This window comes from Salvelinus alpinus, chromosome 23 (assembly GCF_045679555.1).
Source record: "Salvelinus alpinus chromosome 23, SLU_Salpinus.1, whole genome shotgun sequence".
Classification (NCBI taxonomy): Eukaryota; Metazoa; Chordata; class Actinopteri; order Salmoniformes; family Salmonidae; genus Salvelinus; species Salvelinus alpinus.
Genome location: NC_092108.1, coordinates 40,265,769 through 40,284,980, shown reverse-complemented (window position 1 = coordinate 40,284,980; position 19,212 = coordinate 40,265,769). Strand labels below are relative to the sequence as shown.

The window sequence follows — 19,212 nt, the reverse complement described above, 5'->3', positions numbered from 1 at the left end:
CCTCCGAGAGGTTTGCACCGCAGGCACAGGCCACTTCACTTCCTCCGCATCGACCCTATGACTGTGGGATCGACCTTCTCCCGGGCACTACACCACCCCGGGGACGGCTGTATTCACTGTTGGGTCTGGAGACCAAGGCTATGGAGGCATCGAGGACTCCCTGGCTGCAGTGGGTATACACCCTTCTGCCTCCCCCGCCAGCGCAGGGTTCTTCTTTGTGGAGAAGGACAAAACCCTGCACGCGTGCATCGACTACCGGGGTCTCAATGACATTGAGGCACCCGTGCACCTACTACCACTCATCGCCTCGGCTTTCGAGCCGCTCCAGGGGGCCACTATCTTCTCTAAGTTGGACCTGCGAAACGCCTATCACCTGGTACGTATACGGGAAAGTGACGAGTGGAAGACAGCCTTCAACACTGCTAGCAGACACTATGAATACCTGGTGATGCCATTCGGTCTGACCAATGCTCCTGCTGTGTCCAGGCCCTGGTTAATGTTCTCCGGAACATGTTGAACCGGTTCGTGTTTGTCTACCTTGACGACATCCTCGTCTTTCCCAGCTCGGCTCAAGAACACGTGCTCCACGTCCGACAGAAACACCAGTGTCTCCTGGAAAACCAGCTTTTTGTCAAAGCCGAAAAGTGCGAATTCCATCGCACCACCATCTCCTTCCTTGGATACATCATCGCTGCTGGGAATGTGGAGATGGATCCCGGAAAGGTGAGAGCCCCAACCCACATCCAGAGTGCAGCTGCAACGCTACCTAGGATTTGCCAATTTCTATCACGTTTTATCCGGGGTTACAGCACCCTGGCTTCCCCCGTTAGCACTCACCTCTCCCAAGGTCCCGCTCGCGTGGCCCCCAGCTGCTGACCGGGCTTTCCTGGACCTTAAGCACTGCTTCACCACAGCTTCCATATTGATCCATGTGGACCTGTCCTGTCAGTTTGTGGTGGAGGTAGATGCGTCGGATGTCGGAGTAGGGGCTGTCCTGTCCCAGCATTCTGCCCTGGACCCTATTAAGCTGCATCCCTGCGCCTTCTTCTCCGATTGTCTTAACGCCACTGAGAGGAATTATGATGTGGGGAATCGCTAATTACTTGCGGTGAAGAAGGCATTGGTGTAGTAGAGACACTGGTTAGAGGGGGCGGAACTTCCATTCATAGTGTGGACGGATCACAGAACCTGGAATATCTCCGCACCGCCAAGTGTCTCAACTCCAGGCAAGCTCGATGGGCCCTGTTGTTCACCCGGTTCAACTTCACCATCTCCTACCGCCCGGGGTCTAAGAACGTTAAGCCGGACAAGCTTTCACGCCACTATAGCCCCGTATCTACACCCTCGTACCCAGAGACCATCCTACCCACCTCATGCCTGCCGGCAACCCTCGACTGGGGAATAGAGAACCAGGTCCGTGAGGTGTAGGGGGGGAAGCTAACCGGATGTTTGTCGCAGATTCTACCCACTCCCCGGTCCTGGAATGGGCTCATTCCGCCATGTTTGCCTGCCACCCTGGCTCCCGTCGGACCCTGGCCTTTGTGCGACAACGCGTTTGGTGGCCCACCATTGTCCCTGACGTCTCCACGTTCGCCGCCTGCACTGTCTGTCCTCAGAACAAGACTCCTCGGCAAGCTCTGGCTGGCTTCCTTCAACCTTTTCCTGTCCCTCACCTTCCCTGGTCACATATATCCCTGGACTTCGTCACTTTGTCTGATGGCAACACCACTATCGTCACTGTGGTGGACAGGTTTTCCAAAGCCGCCCATTTCATTCTCCTCCCGAAGCTACCTTCTGCCAAAGAGACACCCCAGCTCATGGTGCAGCACGTCTTCAGGATCCATGGACTTCCGGTGGACATGGTCTCTGACCGTGGTCCTCAGTTCTCTTCTTGGTTCTTGAAGGCATTCTGCACCCTCATAGGGTCTTCGGACCCCGGCTCCCCGCTATCGTCTTGGGCAGTGGGTATGTCCACTTGGGATCTGCCCCTCCAGGTAGAGTACTGCAAACTTTCCCCAGTTTTATCGGCCCTTTCCCCATCTCCAAGATCCTTAGCCCCTCTGCTGCTTGTCTTCTGTTGCCCCACACCCTCCGTATACATCCCACGTTTCATGTATCAAGGATTAAACCTCTGTCTCACAGTCCTGTCTCCTCTTTCCCTCTGCCGTTCTGTACCTCTTGACACTGCCCTGGATTACTGACCCCTGCCTGCCCTGAGCCTGCCTGCCGTTCTGTACCTTACAGACTTTGCCCTGGATTACTGACATCTGCCTGCCCTTGAACTGTCATTTGCCTACCCCCTATTTTGTAAATAAACTTTTGTTATTTCGAACTGTCTGCATCTGGGTCTTATCCTGATGTCTGACAATAGGTGAACTCCAATCAAGTTGTAGAAACATCTCAAGGATGATCAATGGAAACAGGATGCACCTGAGCTCAATTTCGAGTGTCATCCCAAGACATTTGCAAACATTTTCCAAAAAATCTGTTTTTGGTTTGTCATTATGGAGTATTGTGTGTAGATTAATGAGGAAAAATATATAATTTAATACATTTTAGAATAATGCTGTAACATAACAAAATGTGGAAAAAGTCAAGAGGTCTGAATACTTTCCGAATGCACTGTATATTCCAGCATTTTGGATTTGAGATCAACTGTCACCTTTTATTTTAGGGTATTTTCGTTCATATCTTTTTTTACCGTTTAGAAATTAAAGCACTTTATGTACATTATCTAGTCCCCTGATTTTAAGGTGTCGTAAGTATTTGGACAAATTCACTTATAGTGTATTACGTTTAGTATAAAATGTAGTATTTGATCCCATATTCCTAGCACACAATGACTATATTGTTTTGGTTGTGTTTCAGACTCAATTGTGCCCAGTAGAAAGGAATGTTCAATAATGTATTGTGTCAATTTGGAGTAAATTTTATTGTAAATAAGAATAGCATATGTTTCTGAACACTTCTACATGAATGTGGGTGCGACCATGATTAAAGATAATCATTAATAAATCTCAAATAATGATTACAGAGGCTTGATTACAGAGGCATAACTATCACACCCCCGAAAAAATTGTAACCTCCCCTGTTATTGGAAACGGTGAGAGATTAGCATGTTTTGTTGTAATCTCTGTTATTGGTAACGGTGAGAGGTAGCATGTTTTGTTGTAGCCTCTGTTTTTGGTAATGGTGAGAGGTTAGCATGTTTTGTTGTAGCCTCTGTTATTGGTAACGGTGAGAGGTTAGCATGTTTTGTTGTAGCCTCTGTTATTGGGAACGGTGAGAGGTTAGCATGTTTTGTTGTAGTCTCTGTTATTGGTAACGGTGAGAGGTTAGCATGTTTTGTTGTAGTCTCTGTTATTGGTAACGGTGAGAGGTTAGCATGTTTTGTTGTAGCCTCTGTTTTTGGTAATGGTGAGAGGTTAGGATGTTTTGTTGTAGCCTCTGTTATTGGTAACGGTGAAAGGTTAGCATGTTTTGTTGTAGCCTCTGTTTTTGGTAACGTGAGAGGTTAGCATATTTTGTTGTAGTCTCTGTTATTGGGAACAGTGAGAGGTTAGCATGTTTTGGTGGCATGGTCTTTGTGCATCTGTAACTCATTTAAATTGGTGGACTAGATGCATAAAGTGCTTTCATTTCTGAACCTAAAATAAAAGGTGAGTTTCTGTACTGTTGCCTCATAAACAACATTTGATCTCAAATCCAAAACGCTGGAGTATAGAGCCAAATTAAACGTTTTCGCTTCACTGTCCAAATAAATGCATCAGGGAGTGTATGTTCAGTCAACATTTCTTCAACTTGTAATTGTAATTTTATTTTGAGATCTGTGTTTTGTGGTAAATGGCAATCCAAGTCTGACAGCATACATCCTTGTTAGATTAATTGTAATAACATATATTTTGAGTGAAAATCCTGTATGTGTTGTGTTCCATATCCATTACCTAGTTCAGGTCCCCATTGATTCTGCCCTACCCAAGAACCTGGTTGATACAGTACGGCATCACATTAATGCATCAGATGAGGTCATCCAAAATCATGATCATACTGCAGTTAGTCAATCAACAACCAAATATTTAATCACATAGCTATAACCATGGTTTTAAATCTGATTATTGATGATCAAATACATTCTATGCAGTAAAGGCTTTAGCTAATCCACTCCCTGTACTCCATGTCATGTGCTTAAGAGACTGGCTTTTCTGCCAATCTTCAGTTATGATCATTCTATCATTAATGAACTTGAGGAGAACAGAGGATTTGTTCCGGATTTGATCACCCTCACAGCTATCCTCCAATCACAATTATGCAAATATGAGAACTCCATAACCTTTTTTGCTAAAAAAACGTTTTTTGTTTGTCCAGAAGAAACCAGTGAAGATAGTACAGTTCTTTAGTAATGAGTTTAGAAACTCTGTGAAACCAGCCTGTCAAAAGTTGATAGCTTATGCCTAAATTCTCAAACAACAATTTCAACCACAAAACGTGCCTAGCTAACAGCCAAATATTTGTTGTTTAACTTTGTTATACATTCTAATTCTATTTGACGCTACACAAAAATGTATATTATTTCTGTCACGAACCGGCTCAAAGCGCGTAACAAACAAGGAGACAACGTGGAGATAGGGAATAACAAAATATATTTATTTAACTAAAGTAAATATAATTAACAATGGTGTGTGTAGTCAGTAATCAGTAGTGTAAGTGAGTGGTTGCGTGCATAAATGTGATAATGAGGGATGTTGAAAGGTGCCAACGCAAACAAACGCAAACAGCCACAAAAATGCCACAATCAAAATCTGTGTCTGAACGGAGAGAGTCTCCTCAGTGAATGGGGAAGAGGTGCATTTATCCCGAACCAGACGAGCCCAGGTGTGTCCCATTTCGCTGACGACCCTCCCGGCTCCGCCCACCGATATCCTATTAAGGAAAACAAGAGCAAAGAGAAAGAATTCGGCAGACAGAGTGGGAGGGTCCTCACAATTTCCAACAACCAATGAGCAACTCTGCTGTAAATCCAGCGCATAACTTGAACATTGAGATTGCAGGCAAGCCCACATTGGAGGAAGAACCGCCCAGGGCATGAGCTTTAAAAAGCCTTGCTCAGGTAATAAAACACATACTATCCTTTTCGCAAGCAGTAAAGTATGCTGGAGGTGAGTACATAGTCTGAGATCTGTCGTTTAAACTGTCGTTTGTTAGTTCCCATACTGTTTTCCATTGGTTTGAAATGACCACATGCTTTATTTGGATTACTTAAAGTTTACTGCTAGAATAGTATTTTTCATTGGTTTGCTCAATGCTATGTTTGTTAAAATCCACTGTCTTAGCATGTGGCATATTCAAGAGCCTAACTGAGAAATACACTATATATATACAAAAGTATGCGGACACCCCTTCAAATTAGTGGATTCGGCCAATTCAGCCACACCTGTTGCTGACAGGAGAACGGTACCTGCCCCAATGCATAGTGCAAACTGTAAAGTTTGGTGGAGGCGGAATAATGGTCTGGGGCTGTTTTTTTGCTAGGCCCCTTAGTTCCAGTGAAGGAAAATCTTAACGCTACAGCCTACAATGACATTCTAGATGATTCTGTGCTTCCAACGTTGTGGCAACAGTTTGGAAGGCTATTTCCTGTTTCAGCATGACAATGCCCCAGTGCACAAAGGGAGGTCTATATGGAAATGGTTTGTCGAGATCGGTGTGGAATAAATTGACTGGCTTGCACAGAGCCCTGACCTCAAGCCCATCAAACACCTTTGGGATGAATAGGAACATCGACTGTGAGCCGGGCCTAATCACCCAACATCAGTGCCAGACCTCACTAATGCTGTTGTTGCTGAATGGACGTAAGTCCCCGCAGCAATGTTCTAAAATATAGTGGAAAGCCTTCCCAGAACAGTGCAGGCTGTTATAGCAGCCAAGGGGGACCAACTCCATATTAATGCCCATGATTTTGGAATAAGATGTTTGATAAGCAGGTGTCCACATACTTTTGGTCATGTAGTGTATCTGCAAGTGCTACATTTGTAGGTGGTAATAATGGTTATTGATATAGCCATTGAACATATGCTTTGCCTTCAAGGGTGTGTATTGGAGGGTTTTATTTGTATTTTGTATTTTTTTTTAGATGGGTGTGAGTCTATGGACCATCCTGCTGTTAGTTCAGACTCTTTGTTTGACATCAGTTGATGCCTACCCCAATGGAAAAGTGACTGAATCCTGTGGGAGTATGATGCCAATACACGGTCATGCCCCCAATACCAGCCACTCTCCCTACACTCTGGCTGTCAATGTCACTAAATTCAGTTCTGGAGATTACATCCAAGGTAATGATAACAGTTTGGTAATACAAGAGGGGAATATATTCAGCATTTCTTAAGACAATGGGAATAGAAAGCTTCTTAATTGTTAACTCCAATGTATTGGAATGTAACATTCATCACGGTATTTCCAAACAGAAGTAAAGGGGTTTGTCAATACATTTCACATGAAAAATTCAGAGGACTAGACATCCACCCCTTTTATCAGCATTTTATTCAATTGGCATTGAAAGAATTGTTCTGGGTCCAACACAAGCACACTCCTACACTGTCATGTGATGTCCCTAGTTACCATATCTGGAACGACATACTTTGAGGGATTCCTGCTTGAGGCTCGGAATGCATCCAATCCAGACTCTGATGCTGTCGGCTCCTTCATCCTGACCAATCCTAAAGCCACACAACTGTTGAAATGTGGCCACACTCCGGTAGGCCTACTTACCTTTATGCAAATGGTTTTATTTTAATTTGGCTTGGAATGAATCCTTTACAATGACCTCAGGTTACACATGGCCTCATACTCCACATTTCTTGCAATTTATTTTAGTTATTTAAATTTATTTTTTGTTGCTACTTAGGGTTCAGCTGTCAGTCACACAAGTGATGCCAGACAGACAAAAATCGTGGTAATCTGGAACGCTCCCCAAAACTCACCCGACGCTGTCCAATTTCTGTGAGTGTTTAGAGTCCATCTGCATTCCCTCTCACACATGCATTTACATTACATGCTATGGTCATTTACAATCTACAGCAAAAATGATATATTGAGTTAATGCATTTGTGTTTCTGAATTAAGTGTGACAGTAGTGGCTCATTACAAGACTTTCTGGGTGAAAATCCCCGGTCCTGTTGTGTCTCAGAGTGGGGTAACTCCCATCCCACCTAAACCCACCACACCTTCCACTACCATAGAGACATCAACTCCCTCTGTGTTGCCCAGACCAGTAAGTCATACAGTGCATCCGGAACGTATTCATACCCCTTGACTATCTACATTTTGTTACGTTACAGCCTTATTCTAAAATAGATTAAATTGTTTTTTCACTCACTGTACAAACAGTACCCCATAATGACAAAGCAAATACAGGTTTAGACATTTTAGAAAATGTATACAAAAAATGAATATCACATTTACATAAGTGTTCAGACGCTTTACCCAGTACCTTGTTGAAGCACCAGCGATTACAGCCTCAAGTCTTCTTGGGTATGACGTTACAAGCTTGGCACACCTGTTTGTTGAGTTTCTCCCATTATTCTCTGTAGATCACCTCAAGCTCTGTCAGGTTGGATGGGGAGCATCACTTCACAGCTATTTTCAGGTCTCTCCAGAGATTTTAGATCGGGTTCAAGTCCGGGCTCTGGCTGAGACACTCAAGGACATTCAGAGACTTGTCCTGCGTTGTCTTGGCTGTGTGCTTAGGGTCATTGTCCTGTTGGAAGGCGAACCTTCGCCCCAGTCTGGGGTCCTGAGCACTCTGGAGCAGGTTTTCCTTAACCTGACTAATCTCCCAGTCCCTGCCACTGAAAAACATTTCCACACATCATGATGATGATGATGCTGCCACCACCATGCTTCACCGTAGGGGTGGTGCAAGGTTTCCTCCAGATGTGACGCTTGGCATTCAGGCCAAAGAGTTCAATCTTGGTTTCTCATCAGACAAGAATCTTGTTTCTTATGGTCTTAGTCCTTTAGGTGCCATTTGGCAAACTCCAAGTGGGCTATCAGAAATGTTTTGGTACCCTTCAGATCTGTACCTTGACAAAATCCTGTCTTGGAGCTCTACGGATAATTCCTTAGATTTCATGGCTTGGTTTGCACTGTCAATATGTGGGACTTTATATAGACAGGTGTGTGTGGCTTTCCAAATCATGTCCAATCAATTACATTTTCCACAGTTGACTCCAATCAAGTTATAGAAACTAGGGATGCACAATATATCGTGGAACATATTGAATGCAAACATCGGTATCGACCCATTGTCTAGTTTCACACTGATGTGAAAAACCAATGTCAAAGCTGACGTGCATATGTGACGCCATGTAAAGTTTTGCCCTGCACGTGCAACACAGCATTCCTAACCTAAACCACAATGTCTGCTGTGTGGATGGCGCAGTCAATTGAAAAACTAAGACCATTTCAGTGAGGCAACTCAAATGCAAACTCCATTAACGCCAAGATAATGGAATTCATTGCCCTTCACAACCAACCGTTCTCTGTCGTGGGTGATGTTGGCTTTCGCAACTATTTGAGCACCGGTACACACTAACGTTGCCAAGTGTGCTATTGTTCAGATGTTTCCCTACCGGAGTGACGCAGTAATAGCGTCACTGTTATTAGCTTCACAACATACTATGGAACGCCGTTTGGGTTTTTGCGTGTCAAAAAAGATACACGTCAAATAACACTATTTGATGCATTAAATTAGCTTTTAATTTGACACGTTAAATAACAGTTCTATTATAACATGTTTTGTGTTCGGAATTTGCACATGCAAGCCAAGCGCCACCACTGCTATCAGTAGCACTGTCAAAGCTGTACAAAAGTCTGCAAACACCGGCCACGAATGATGTGTTTACAATAGTGTTGGTTGGAAAGCATTACTAGTACCTAGCTAGCACCAATACCAGCCTGAAAACGATGACCAGTAGAAACTGCAGTTATTTTCACTATTCTTAGCAATGATTTAGGAATCCTTGAGTAAGTATTACTCTGTTGCCCGAAGCTAACATTATAAGCAGCAAGCCAGCTTCATCTGGCTAGTGAACCCGGTCAGGTTGAGCCTATCTGTTGTGAAGCTAGCCACAATAAGGATTAGGCACAATAGTGGATTTGCGGTTTGCTTCAAAATAAAAGTACCTCTTTGAAAGTGATGCAGGTTACAATTAGTGGAATCATGCCATATTTAGACTAGACAAGGTTGGAATGTGAAACAAGGAAATGGGCTGTCAGTCTACTCGGTGACACCCACAGAACAGAGTTTACGCAAATATTAGTGTTGTAGCTCTTATCACGTGACTGTGATATCACCTCCCCAGTCAGCCTATTGTGTACTGACATTCATATTGCACTGTACAGCTTTGTAGCGAACTATATAGAATGCTTAAAAGGCTGCTGAATTTTAAATATCGGTTATCGGTATCTTTTTGTTGGGGCAATGAAAATATCGGGTATCGGCCAAAAATGTCTCAAGGATGATCAATGGAAACAGGATGCACCTGAGCTCAATTTCAAGTCTCATAGCAAAGGGTCTGAATAATTCTGTAATTTTATCATCTTTTAAACCTTTTTTCACTTTGTCCTTATGGGGTTTGTGTGTAGATTGAGGACAATATTCGTTTTTAATCCATTTTATAATAAGGCTGTAACATAACAAAATGTGGGGGAAAAAAAGGTTTCTGAATGCTTTCCGAAAGCACTGTATAATGGAATATAAACAGTGTACATTACTGTATGTTTTGGTACAGAACCCCCCCCATTCATTCTCTCTCTCTTCCTTTCTTGATGCCTTCTCAGTTCAGCTCAGTGGGTTGTGGCCAACAGAAGTCCTGCCTGTTGGACCCAGTGGGATGTGACCCGGAAAAAGATCCATCGTGCTTCTTCCTGTCGTTCGCCCCCAAGGGTCAGACTGTGGTGTTTGAGCTCAGTGGGCCCTCAGACGGCTACATTGCCTTCGCCCTCTCCCATGACACATGGATGGTAAGTTAGCGTTGGTTGATAACTTGCTAGGTAAATTACTGTAGCATTTGGCTAACTATGCTTTTCCTTCCCTCCTTATTCTGTTGATAGGGGGATGATGACATGTACCTATGTGTGAGGGATGACAGCTTGGTGGATGTGAGCGCAGCTTATGTCAAAGGAAGGTCCTACCCACAGGAGGCCTCTGAGGTGAAACCCCACAGTATATGACTTGAATTATGTCTCTTCTATAGACCTACCTGTTAGGGTTCAATATTTTACTAATGTTCCTTCCAGACAATAAATCACTTTTGTCCTGGGTAACCCGGTATTTCCCGCCAACCGGAAGCGTCATTCAAAAGCATTATAAATAGGCCTGTCTGGATTTGATTAGCCCTTTGATTGAACTTTCAAGCCTGACGCTACCTGAGCCATACATTGAGGCCTACATTAATAACATTTCATAAGACCATGATTGTCCAATACGTATATGAAATATAATGGGGCCTATTTGTATGTTTAGTAGGCTGATGCATATATACCTTTCATAACAATTCCCCTGATATTATCCTACCCTCTTTCTCTATTGTTGCTTCATTCCTTACTTGCTTTCAATAGTTAAATGATACCTTTTGATGTCCTTATCTTCAATATTCTAATGACATCCTTGAATGATATAGGACTAGAGTTTGATGCAGAAGGCTTTCACTTCTCTTCACGAAGATTGAATGGTTATGGATTTGAATAGATAACTGCTATAGCCTAGCGCCGTCGTGAGTTCGCTCTTTCAAACTACCGGTGACTTCTATTGGCTGCTGTATTTAACATTCAGCAAACAAGACCTTGCGTCCCTCTTCGAGTAGTTTATTGGTATAAGAAATGCAACAAACAAGTTCAGCAAGCTATTCTAGTGAAGCTTTTCCTGCATGGCTCCAAGAGTTAAGGATTGTTTTTTAAGGAGAGGCAGATATTTATATTTATTTCCTTTTCCTATAGAATGTTCTTACAGATGTGGCCTGGAGATTGGCGGATGGAGTCATTCAGTGTCGGTTTCGTCGACAAGTTCTTGTCCCACAGGACCCGACCCGGTTTAGTCTGGACGCACAGTACTACCTGTTCATGGCATACGGTGAAGCTGAAAACGGTGAGTTGCAATATGGTATACGATCATGGTATGGTTTTGTACCTACCTAGCTTTTATTGTAAACCTTAAGCCCTGTTTCCACTGGCACTTACAATTAGGGCCAAATTCGAGCTGTTCAAATGGAATTCTCAAATTCGAGCTGATTCGGGGGGAAACCCGGACCAGCATAGCCCATTTTCACAACTGGTGCCAGCTCAATTAGAATTCGAGCTAGTGACACCTTTACTATGCAACTACCAGCTGATCACTGCTGGATGCTGACACAAAGTACTTAAGTAGAAAAGAAAAAAAAAGTACTTTAAATTGGACCTGTGATGTAGTGTTGAGGTACTGGAAAGAAGGTCTTCCCCACATTTTAATAGCTATATAATTACTGTACAAGGAAGGGCTGTATTGCAAATTGTTTCCTTTATTACATCTGTTATGTAGATGTATGCAAAAGACAATCTGCTATCTTTTACACTACATCATAAAATCTAAATGCAAAATGCAACTTCAGATCCGGTTCTTTAGTATCTAAACTTTAGATCTAAGCTCCCTGACTTTACTCTAGTTATCGCCTAGTTCACAAAAAAGTCATGTGTCAGAGTTTTCTGTCGAATGAGGTCAAGGATTTTGTGGTTTATGAGGTTGGATTGTGTCATTGCCCTCGGGGTAAAGTCTCATAACAAATATTTATTTCACATTATTGTTTAATGACACCCACGCTTCCGCAACTGACTACCATGACAGTAAATGTTAAATCAATTCTGTGGTGTATATAAAATATGCTAAGATCTAGTTTGAGACATTCTATCATTTTAGGTGCATTGTGGGAGAAAAAAATAAAGTACTTTTCACCTTAATGACCTGTTTATGATGAGTGACAATATAGATAAGGTTTTGCGGATGAGGGTCTAGAAGCAAAGAGTTTAACGCTGGCTCTGAAATGACTTCAAATCATGCTGTCACACAATAGCGTGCATCCTTTTAACTGTAGGCAATATTTCTATAGATGGAGTCTTCCTGTTATATCCCACTGAGCACAGATGTCAATTCAACATCTTTTCCACGTTGGTTTAACTTAATTTCATTGACATGACATGGAAACAATATTGATTCAACCTTTATGTTCCCAGTGGGATGTCACCTTCACTGACATCTGTATGGCACTCTTGGTGACACATTACCTATATGAGAAGCCTATAGCTACTGTAAGTGACTTGCTGCTAACTTGTCTCTCTCTCAATCCATTGTTTTGAGGCGAGGTGCACAGGCATGACCGCCAACCCCTCATATCCTCACAGCAGTCGGTCATCAACGGCCCAGCAGAGATTCTCAATGGCTCTCGATCGCCACTTCTCATGAAATTTCACAGTGAGTCGACTGGAGACTGAAAATGATAGGCAAACAAATGTAGAATTCTGTAACTACATAAAACCAACATTCAGCTCTATGCGCAATACCAAGTCAATGTCATGTCAGATGGGTCCACAATTTGATACATACAGTATTTCATGACTTTATGATTGGTTTTGGTGTGATTCCCATCTGTAATGCCTGTTATCTCTTTTGTAATATCAGGTGTTCTGATGTTAATTGCCTGGATGTTGGCTGGAAGCACGGGTACTTTCCTAGCCAGCTACTTCAAGCCTGATTGGCCAGAGAAAACATTGTTTGGTCAGAAAATCTGGTTCCAGGTATGTAAACTGATAAACTGAGTTGTATTTACATTGATATGTCACTGCTTAAAGGTGATAAGCATCAACGTGTCCTGTTTGTCCAGGTGCATCGAGGGTTGATGATATTAACAGTGCTGCTTACCTGTGTGGCCTTCACTCTTCCCTTCATCTACAGAGGAGGTTGGAGTAAGGTAAGCTAGTAAACATTAGCACACACAAAATCCCTCTCATTCTGCCTTACACTTGCGATGTTATACACTGCCTTAACCTTGTTTAGCCAGCAGAGGGCATTGCATCTTATTGTCGGATGAGGAGGATATTTTGATTTTTGAGTGCTGTCATGGACCGATTCAACCACATCGGTCTTAGAAATGTTTATGCTATTGACCTCTGAATATTCCCCAAAATGTGCAACCCTAGACACAAAGAATAAATGGTGACTAACAAGTTAAAAAAATAACATGGCTCTATACAGGAAGTACCAGTACTGAGTCGATGTGCAAGTGTACGAGAACTGAGGTAGCTATGTACAGATAGGTAGGAGTAAAGTGACTAGGCAACAGACCAGATAATAGACAGTAGCAGCAGGGAAAGTGTGTGTGCTGGGGTTTAAGTATGTGTGGGTAGAGTCCAGTGGGTGTGCAATAGAGTTAGGTCAAAAAAGTGTCAATGTCGGTAGTCCGGGTAAAAAAGTTGTTTGCTTGCATTGAGGGCTTTAGTGTTTAATACAGAGCGTTTGTCTTTCTGGTGTCTGTCGTCTCCAGGGTGCTGGGGCCCATCCCTACCTGGGATGTACTGTACTAGCCCTGGCTCTCCTTCAGCCTATCATGGCCACTCTCAGACCTCCCCCTGACTCCTCCAGGTAAAGCCCAATTGACTACCAACCATCTCACATGGCCGTACTCCATACAGCAATGGAAGATTCTAATGCTGGAAATGCTTTGCCAAACTGCTCGTGAACATTATTACATAGACCTCATACTGAACGGTTTATAATACACACATTTGGTGATATTTAATTAAAATATGTACATTAACAAATTATTTTGATCATAGAATAGGTTAAAAACAAATTAAGTGCTACCTTTACCCATACGAGTAATGGATGGATTGAATCTGGTGCACTAGTTCTCTATCCATTACCATGGCTGTGATATAAGTGTTATTCTATTATTAGCCTGTATTCTTACCACTGATTAGCTGTTCATTCTTTGCAGGAGGTGGGTGTTTAATTGGCTGCATTGGGGAGCTGGGACTGTTGCTGAGATTATGGCTGGTTAGTCAACCTTCTGGAAATTCTTCTGTTCTTTTAGTACTTATTTGATAGTCAAGCTAAATAACTTAACACATACAAAGTACACATTTTGTCTTATTGAATGTTACTGAGTAGCTAGCTGATGAGGATCACTTCCCATCATTGAGTAAATCCTGTTTTGTGCCAGGAGTTTTTCCTGACCATGTGACTTTACCAGAAAGCTTTGGGTCCTATCTAACTTGTGGTGCATTCACGGGCATTCGGAGTTATCAGAAATCTAACGCTTTACTTGAACAACCTTCAAGTCATAATTTCAAGATTTGTTTTTACCCGAGTGGCTGAGTTTCATTTCACCACTGACATCTCACCTTTTCAACCAAAAGATGACGACAAATCAGTTTCACAAACTTATCCATGTGGATAATTAAGGTAGTTTGACAGTATTGTCAAGCTTGCTTACTGTATTAGCAACGTTAGCTATCTTTTTAAGCTGACTTCAAAAGCACTTGAACACAATCATATCGGACTTACAACTTCCTTATTGGGAGGTTTCCCACTACCGACGAGCATGTGAGTGCAGCATTGGGCCCTGAGTTTTTCCTGGTCCGGTCACATGGTCAGGGAAAACTCTTATTCCTTCTCATGTGATACTCACTTCCTGTTGTGATGCAGTGGCGGCCATGTTTTTGGGAATGGGCCAGCAATCTGTGCTCCTGCCTCACTCCTGGCGCCTGGTGGTTCTGACTGGGTTCCTGGCATGGGTCGTTCTCTTGAGGGTGCTTCTTGGGCTCCATAAAAAAGGCTACGTTAAAACACGTAAGGAATCGGCCTGTTGATCTCCATTAGTTGTGACATCAGTGAGAATTTGTGAGAAGTTCTTTTATAGGTGACAAGTTGAATCTTTCATCCAACTTTGTGCAAATGCATTACTTCCATTCTTGCTATATGTCAACTTATTGAATTGAAATGAGCCGTTATTCACTCATGATTAGTGTATATCTAGTTAAGACAATGCACATCCTCCCATTTATTTCGACCTTCATAACAGGGTATACAGTGCATTCGGAAAGTATTCAGACCCCTTGACTTTCCATATTTTGTTACGTTACAGCCTTATTCTAAAATGGATTCCATTGTTTTATCCCCTCAATCTACACTCAATACCCCATAATGACAAAGCAAAAACAGATTTAGCAAATTTATATATACAGTATTGAGCTCCGGTGCATCCTGGTTCCATTGATCATCCTTGTAGAAACATCTCAACTTGATTGGAGTCCAACTGTGGTAAATTCAATTGATTGGACATGATTTGGAAAGGCGCACACCTGTCTATATAAGGTCCCACAGTTGACAGTGCATGTCAGAGCAAAAACCAAGCCATGAGGTTGAAGGAATTGTCCGTAGAGCTCCAAGAGGATTGTCAAGGCACAGATCAGGGGAAGGGTACCAAACGATGTCTGCAGCATTGAAGGTCCCCAAGAACACAATTGCCTCCTTCTTAAATGGAAGAAGTTTGGAACCACCAAGACTCTTCCTAGAGCTGGCAGCCCAGCCAAACTGAGCAATCAGGGGAGAAGGGCCTTGGTCAGGGAGGTGACCAAGAACCCGATGGTCACTCTGACAGCGCTTCAGAGTTCCTCTGTGGAGATGGGAGAACCTTCTCTGCAGCATTCCACCAATCAGGCCTTTATGGTAAAGTGCCAGACAGAACCCACTCCTCAGTAAAAGGCACATGACAGCCCGCTTGGAGTTTGCAAAGGGGATAGGGTCTAGCTTCCTGAATTTCCACCTGACTGACGTGCCCAAAGTGAACTGCCTGTTACTCAGGCCCAGAATCCAGGATATGCATTTAGAAAACACTTTAAAGTTTCTAAAACTGTTAAAATAATGTCAGACTGTAACAGAATTGATATGGTAGGTGAAAACCAACCAGAATTTGAGGTCCCAGGCTCTTATAATGGAAAGCTATTTGTAATTCCTATGGCTTCCACTAGATGTCAACAGTCTCTGTTCAAGGTTTCAGGCTTGTTTCTTGAAAAAACGAGCAAGAATTGAGTTTTAGGGAAGAGGGCACCGGAACAACATCAGTCTTTTTGGCTAATTACTAATTTTACTTTCCTATTGAACATATTACTTTTTGTATGAAATATTATAGTTTATTTACATTTTGGGGTACCTGAGGATTAAATAACGTAATTTGACTTGTTTGGATGAAGTTTAGCAGTAGCTTTTTGGACTGCATGTTGAACGAGTAGATTACTGAAATCGATGGCGCCAACTAAACTGACTTTTTGGGATATAAAGAAGGATTTTATCTAACAAAACGACCATTCATGTTGTAGCTGGGACCCTTGATTGCAAAAGGGAAGATTTTCAAAAGTAAGTGATTTATTTAATTGCTTTTTGTGAAGCCTGTGCTGGTTGAAAAATATGTTGATGTGGGGTGCCGTCCTCAGACAATCACATGGTATGCTTTCGCTGTAAATCGGAGTTAGATTAACAAGAATTCAAGCTTTTAAATGATATAAGATACTTGTATGTTTTAATATTACGATTATTTGAATTGCGCTCCCTCCAATTTCACCGAATGTTGTCGACAGGTGTCCCGCTGGCGCGACGCCTATCCCTATTTTTGGCCTGAATGCCAAGCATCATGTCTGGAGGAAACCTGGCACCATCCCTACGGTGAAGTGTGGTGGCAGCATCATGCTGTGGATGTTTTTCAGGGACTGGGCGACTAGTCAGGGTCGAGAGAAAGATGAATGGAGCAAAGTCCAGAGATCCTTGATGAGAACCTGCTCAGGACCTCTGACACTTCACCTTCCAACAGGGCAACGACCCTAAGCACACAGCCAAGACAACGCAGGAGAGGCTTTGGCCCAGCCAGACCCCGGACTTGAACCTGGTCAAACATCTCTGGAGAGAGCTGAAAATAGCTGTGCAGCTACGCTCCCATCCAACCTGACAGAGCTTGAGAGTATGTGCAGAAAAAATGGGGAAACTCCCCAAATACAAATGTGTCATACCCAAGAAGACTTGAGGCTGTAATCGCTGCTAAAGGTGCTTCAACAAAGTACTTAGTAAAGGGTCTGAGAACGTATGTACTTGCTTGCTTTGTCATTATGGGGGTTTGTGTGTAGATTTGAGGGGGAACTATTTTATAATGAGGTTGTAATATAACATGTGGAAAGTCAAGGGGTCTGAATACTTTCCGACTGCACTGTATATGTGTTAATGGCCCATATGCTATTTTCCTTGAAGGTAAATATTTTTTTCCTGTTAGGATTTTGTGACTGCGTTTCCAAAGCGAGTGACACTGACCAGCAGAGGATTCTTGCTGATGACTCAGAGGGCAGCACTTGGGTAAGGCCATAAGCACAGATTTAAGGGTTATCTCTGAAGCTTTTAAGTAATTTGAAGTGTAAAGGGCAGTAAGAATTCAACTTTGAAGCCAGATGTGGTTTTAAGGCTGTCATGACAGATTTGTGCAAAATGCCAGTTTGTATTTGTCTGATATCATATGTGGATAATATTGTGCACTTTTGACAACTTAATATAATGGTATCCTTCATTTTTTTTCACAGGATGCATGGTTCAAAATCGTTGCCCTTCTTGCCTTTGTTATTGGGAATAGTGGGTTCCTGATCAGCTTCATTTACACCATCAGTGGATTGTGATGAATCTGAGAAGGGCCATTCCATGGTACATGACAACTCACTGGCTGTTAGAATGGTGGAGGATCTGGATTCTTATTCAGATCCAGGCAGATCAAAGCACTGAACCAGATCTAAAGCTATTGATGGAATGATAGGGTATATATATATATAAAAAGTACTGGATAGATTATCTGTTTCACACATCAAAAGTATTTCTGCACTATTGATTTTGCACTAATGTTCTTATCCCAACTTCTCAGGGAAATGCAGTTGTACACTCAGCAGCCAGTTTATTAGGTATACGGTCCCGTTCACCAAAAATAGATCGCTCCTACAGACAGTGAGTCACGTGGCTTAGACTTACTGTAAAGCAAACAGACAGGCATCGAGCACAGGGGGCTGCTGAGGGGAGGACGGCTCATAATAATTGCCTGAACCGAGCGAATGGTATCAAACACATGGAAGCCATGTTTGATGTATTTGATACCGTTCCGCTAATGCCTCCAGCCATTACCACGAACCTGTCCTCCCCAATTAAGGTGCCACCAACTTCCTGTGGCATCGAGGCATTCAGTTACTGTTTGATTGAACATTCAAATAGGCAAAACGAGTGACCTAAGCAACTTTGAGCGTGGTATGATTGCCAGTGCCCGGCGCACTGGTACCAGTATCTCAGAAATGGCCGCCCTCCTGGGCTGTTCACACACAAGTGTCTAGTGTTTACCGAGAATGGGGCGACAAACAAAACATCCAGTCAGAGGCAGTCAAAATATTGCCTGGTCTGACTTCCTGGTTCCTGTTGCGTCATGCTAATGGCAGAGACAGGATTTGGCATAAGCAGCAGAGTCCATGGTTTCATCGGTACAGGCTAGTGTGGGGAATGTTTTCCTGGCATACGTTAGGTCCCTTGATACCAATTGAGCAACAATTGAATGCCACAGCGTATCTGAAGATTGTTGCTGACCAAACTCAATAGCATCTTTGGGATGAGATGGAACGGGCTGTTCGCAGCACGAATGTACCGCCATCCAATCTGCAGTAACTCTGATGCCTTCACGTCAGCATGGACCAACATCTCTGTGGAACATTTGACACCTTGTAGAATCCATGCCCCAAAAGTCAGGCTGTTCTGGGTGCAAAGGGGGGTCTGACCCAGTACTAGATGGGTGTACCTAAAATGTCCACTGGGTGTATAATGCATTTCAATATCTCGATACAGCCTTGTTCATGTTTATTACATTTTACATCTGCGAAGTGTTGCTGAATATATGTAAGGGAGAATGCACAATTTATTCCCACATTCTTAATGAATAATTACAAATTCACTTTGTTCGAATTATTATGTGCGGGTCAGTTTCCAAAAAATTATCCTGTAGTATAATATCAGTATAAACAAATGTGATTGTTAAATAAATAACTTTCCAAATGTAACTATCCCTTCCTGTGACTGTACATTTTATTGGAATTACAGCTAGCTTCCCAATCAACACACAC

General features: G+C 42.8%; 1 protein-coding gene across 1 annotated transcript; it reads left to right on the top strand.

The window, feature by feature from the left end:
- Positions 1–5,001: 5,001 nt before the first annotated feature.
- frrs1a (ferric-chelate reductase 1a) lies at positions 5,002–19,149 on the top strand. Its single transcript, XM_071362288.1, has 16 exons — positions 5,002–5,156; positions 6,131–6,329; positions 6,612–6,751; positions 6,902–6,996; positions 7,120–7,267; positions 9,838–10,020; positions 10,111–10,209; positions 10,996–11,143; positions 12,386–12,499; positions 12,707–12,822; positions 12,909–12,995; positions 13,569–13,666; positions 14,022–14,080; positions 14,732–14,875; positions 17,346–17,425; positions 17,647–19,149. Exons 1-16 carry the CDS (start codon positions 5,148–5,150, stop codon positions 17,737–17,739), a joined length of 1,812 nt encoding a protein of 603 aa, XP_071218389.1. The 5' UTR covers positions 5,002–5,147; the 3' UTR covers positions 17,740–19,149.
- The last annotated feature ends 63 nt before the right edge of the window (positions 19,150–19,212 follow it).

What these genes read in the sequence shown, in the direction of transcription:
- frrs1a (XM_071362288.1), top strand. An exon ending in CCCGACGCTGTCCAATTTCT is followed by an intron (nt 6,997 to 7,119) that starts GTGAGTGTTTAG and finishes TTCTGAATTAAG; the next exon opens with TGTGACAGTAGTGGCTCATT. An exon ending in GTCAGAAAATCTGGTTCCAG is followed by an intron (nt 12,823 to 12,908) that starts GTATGTAAACTG and finishes CTGTTTGTCCAG; the next exon opens with GTGCATCGAGGGTTGATGAT.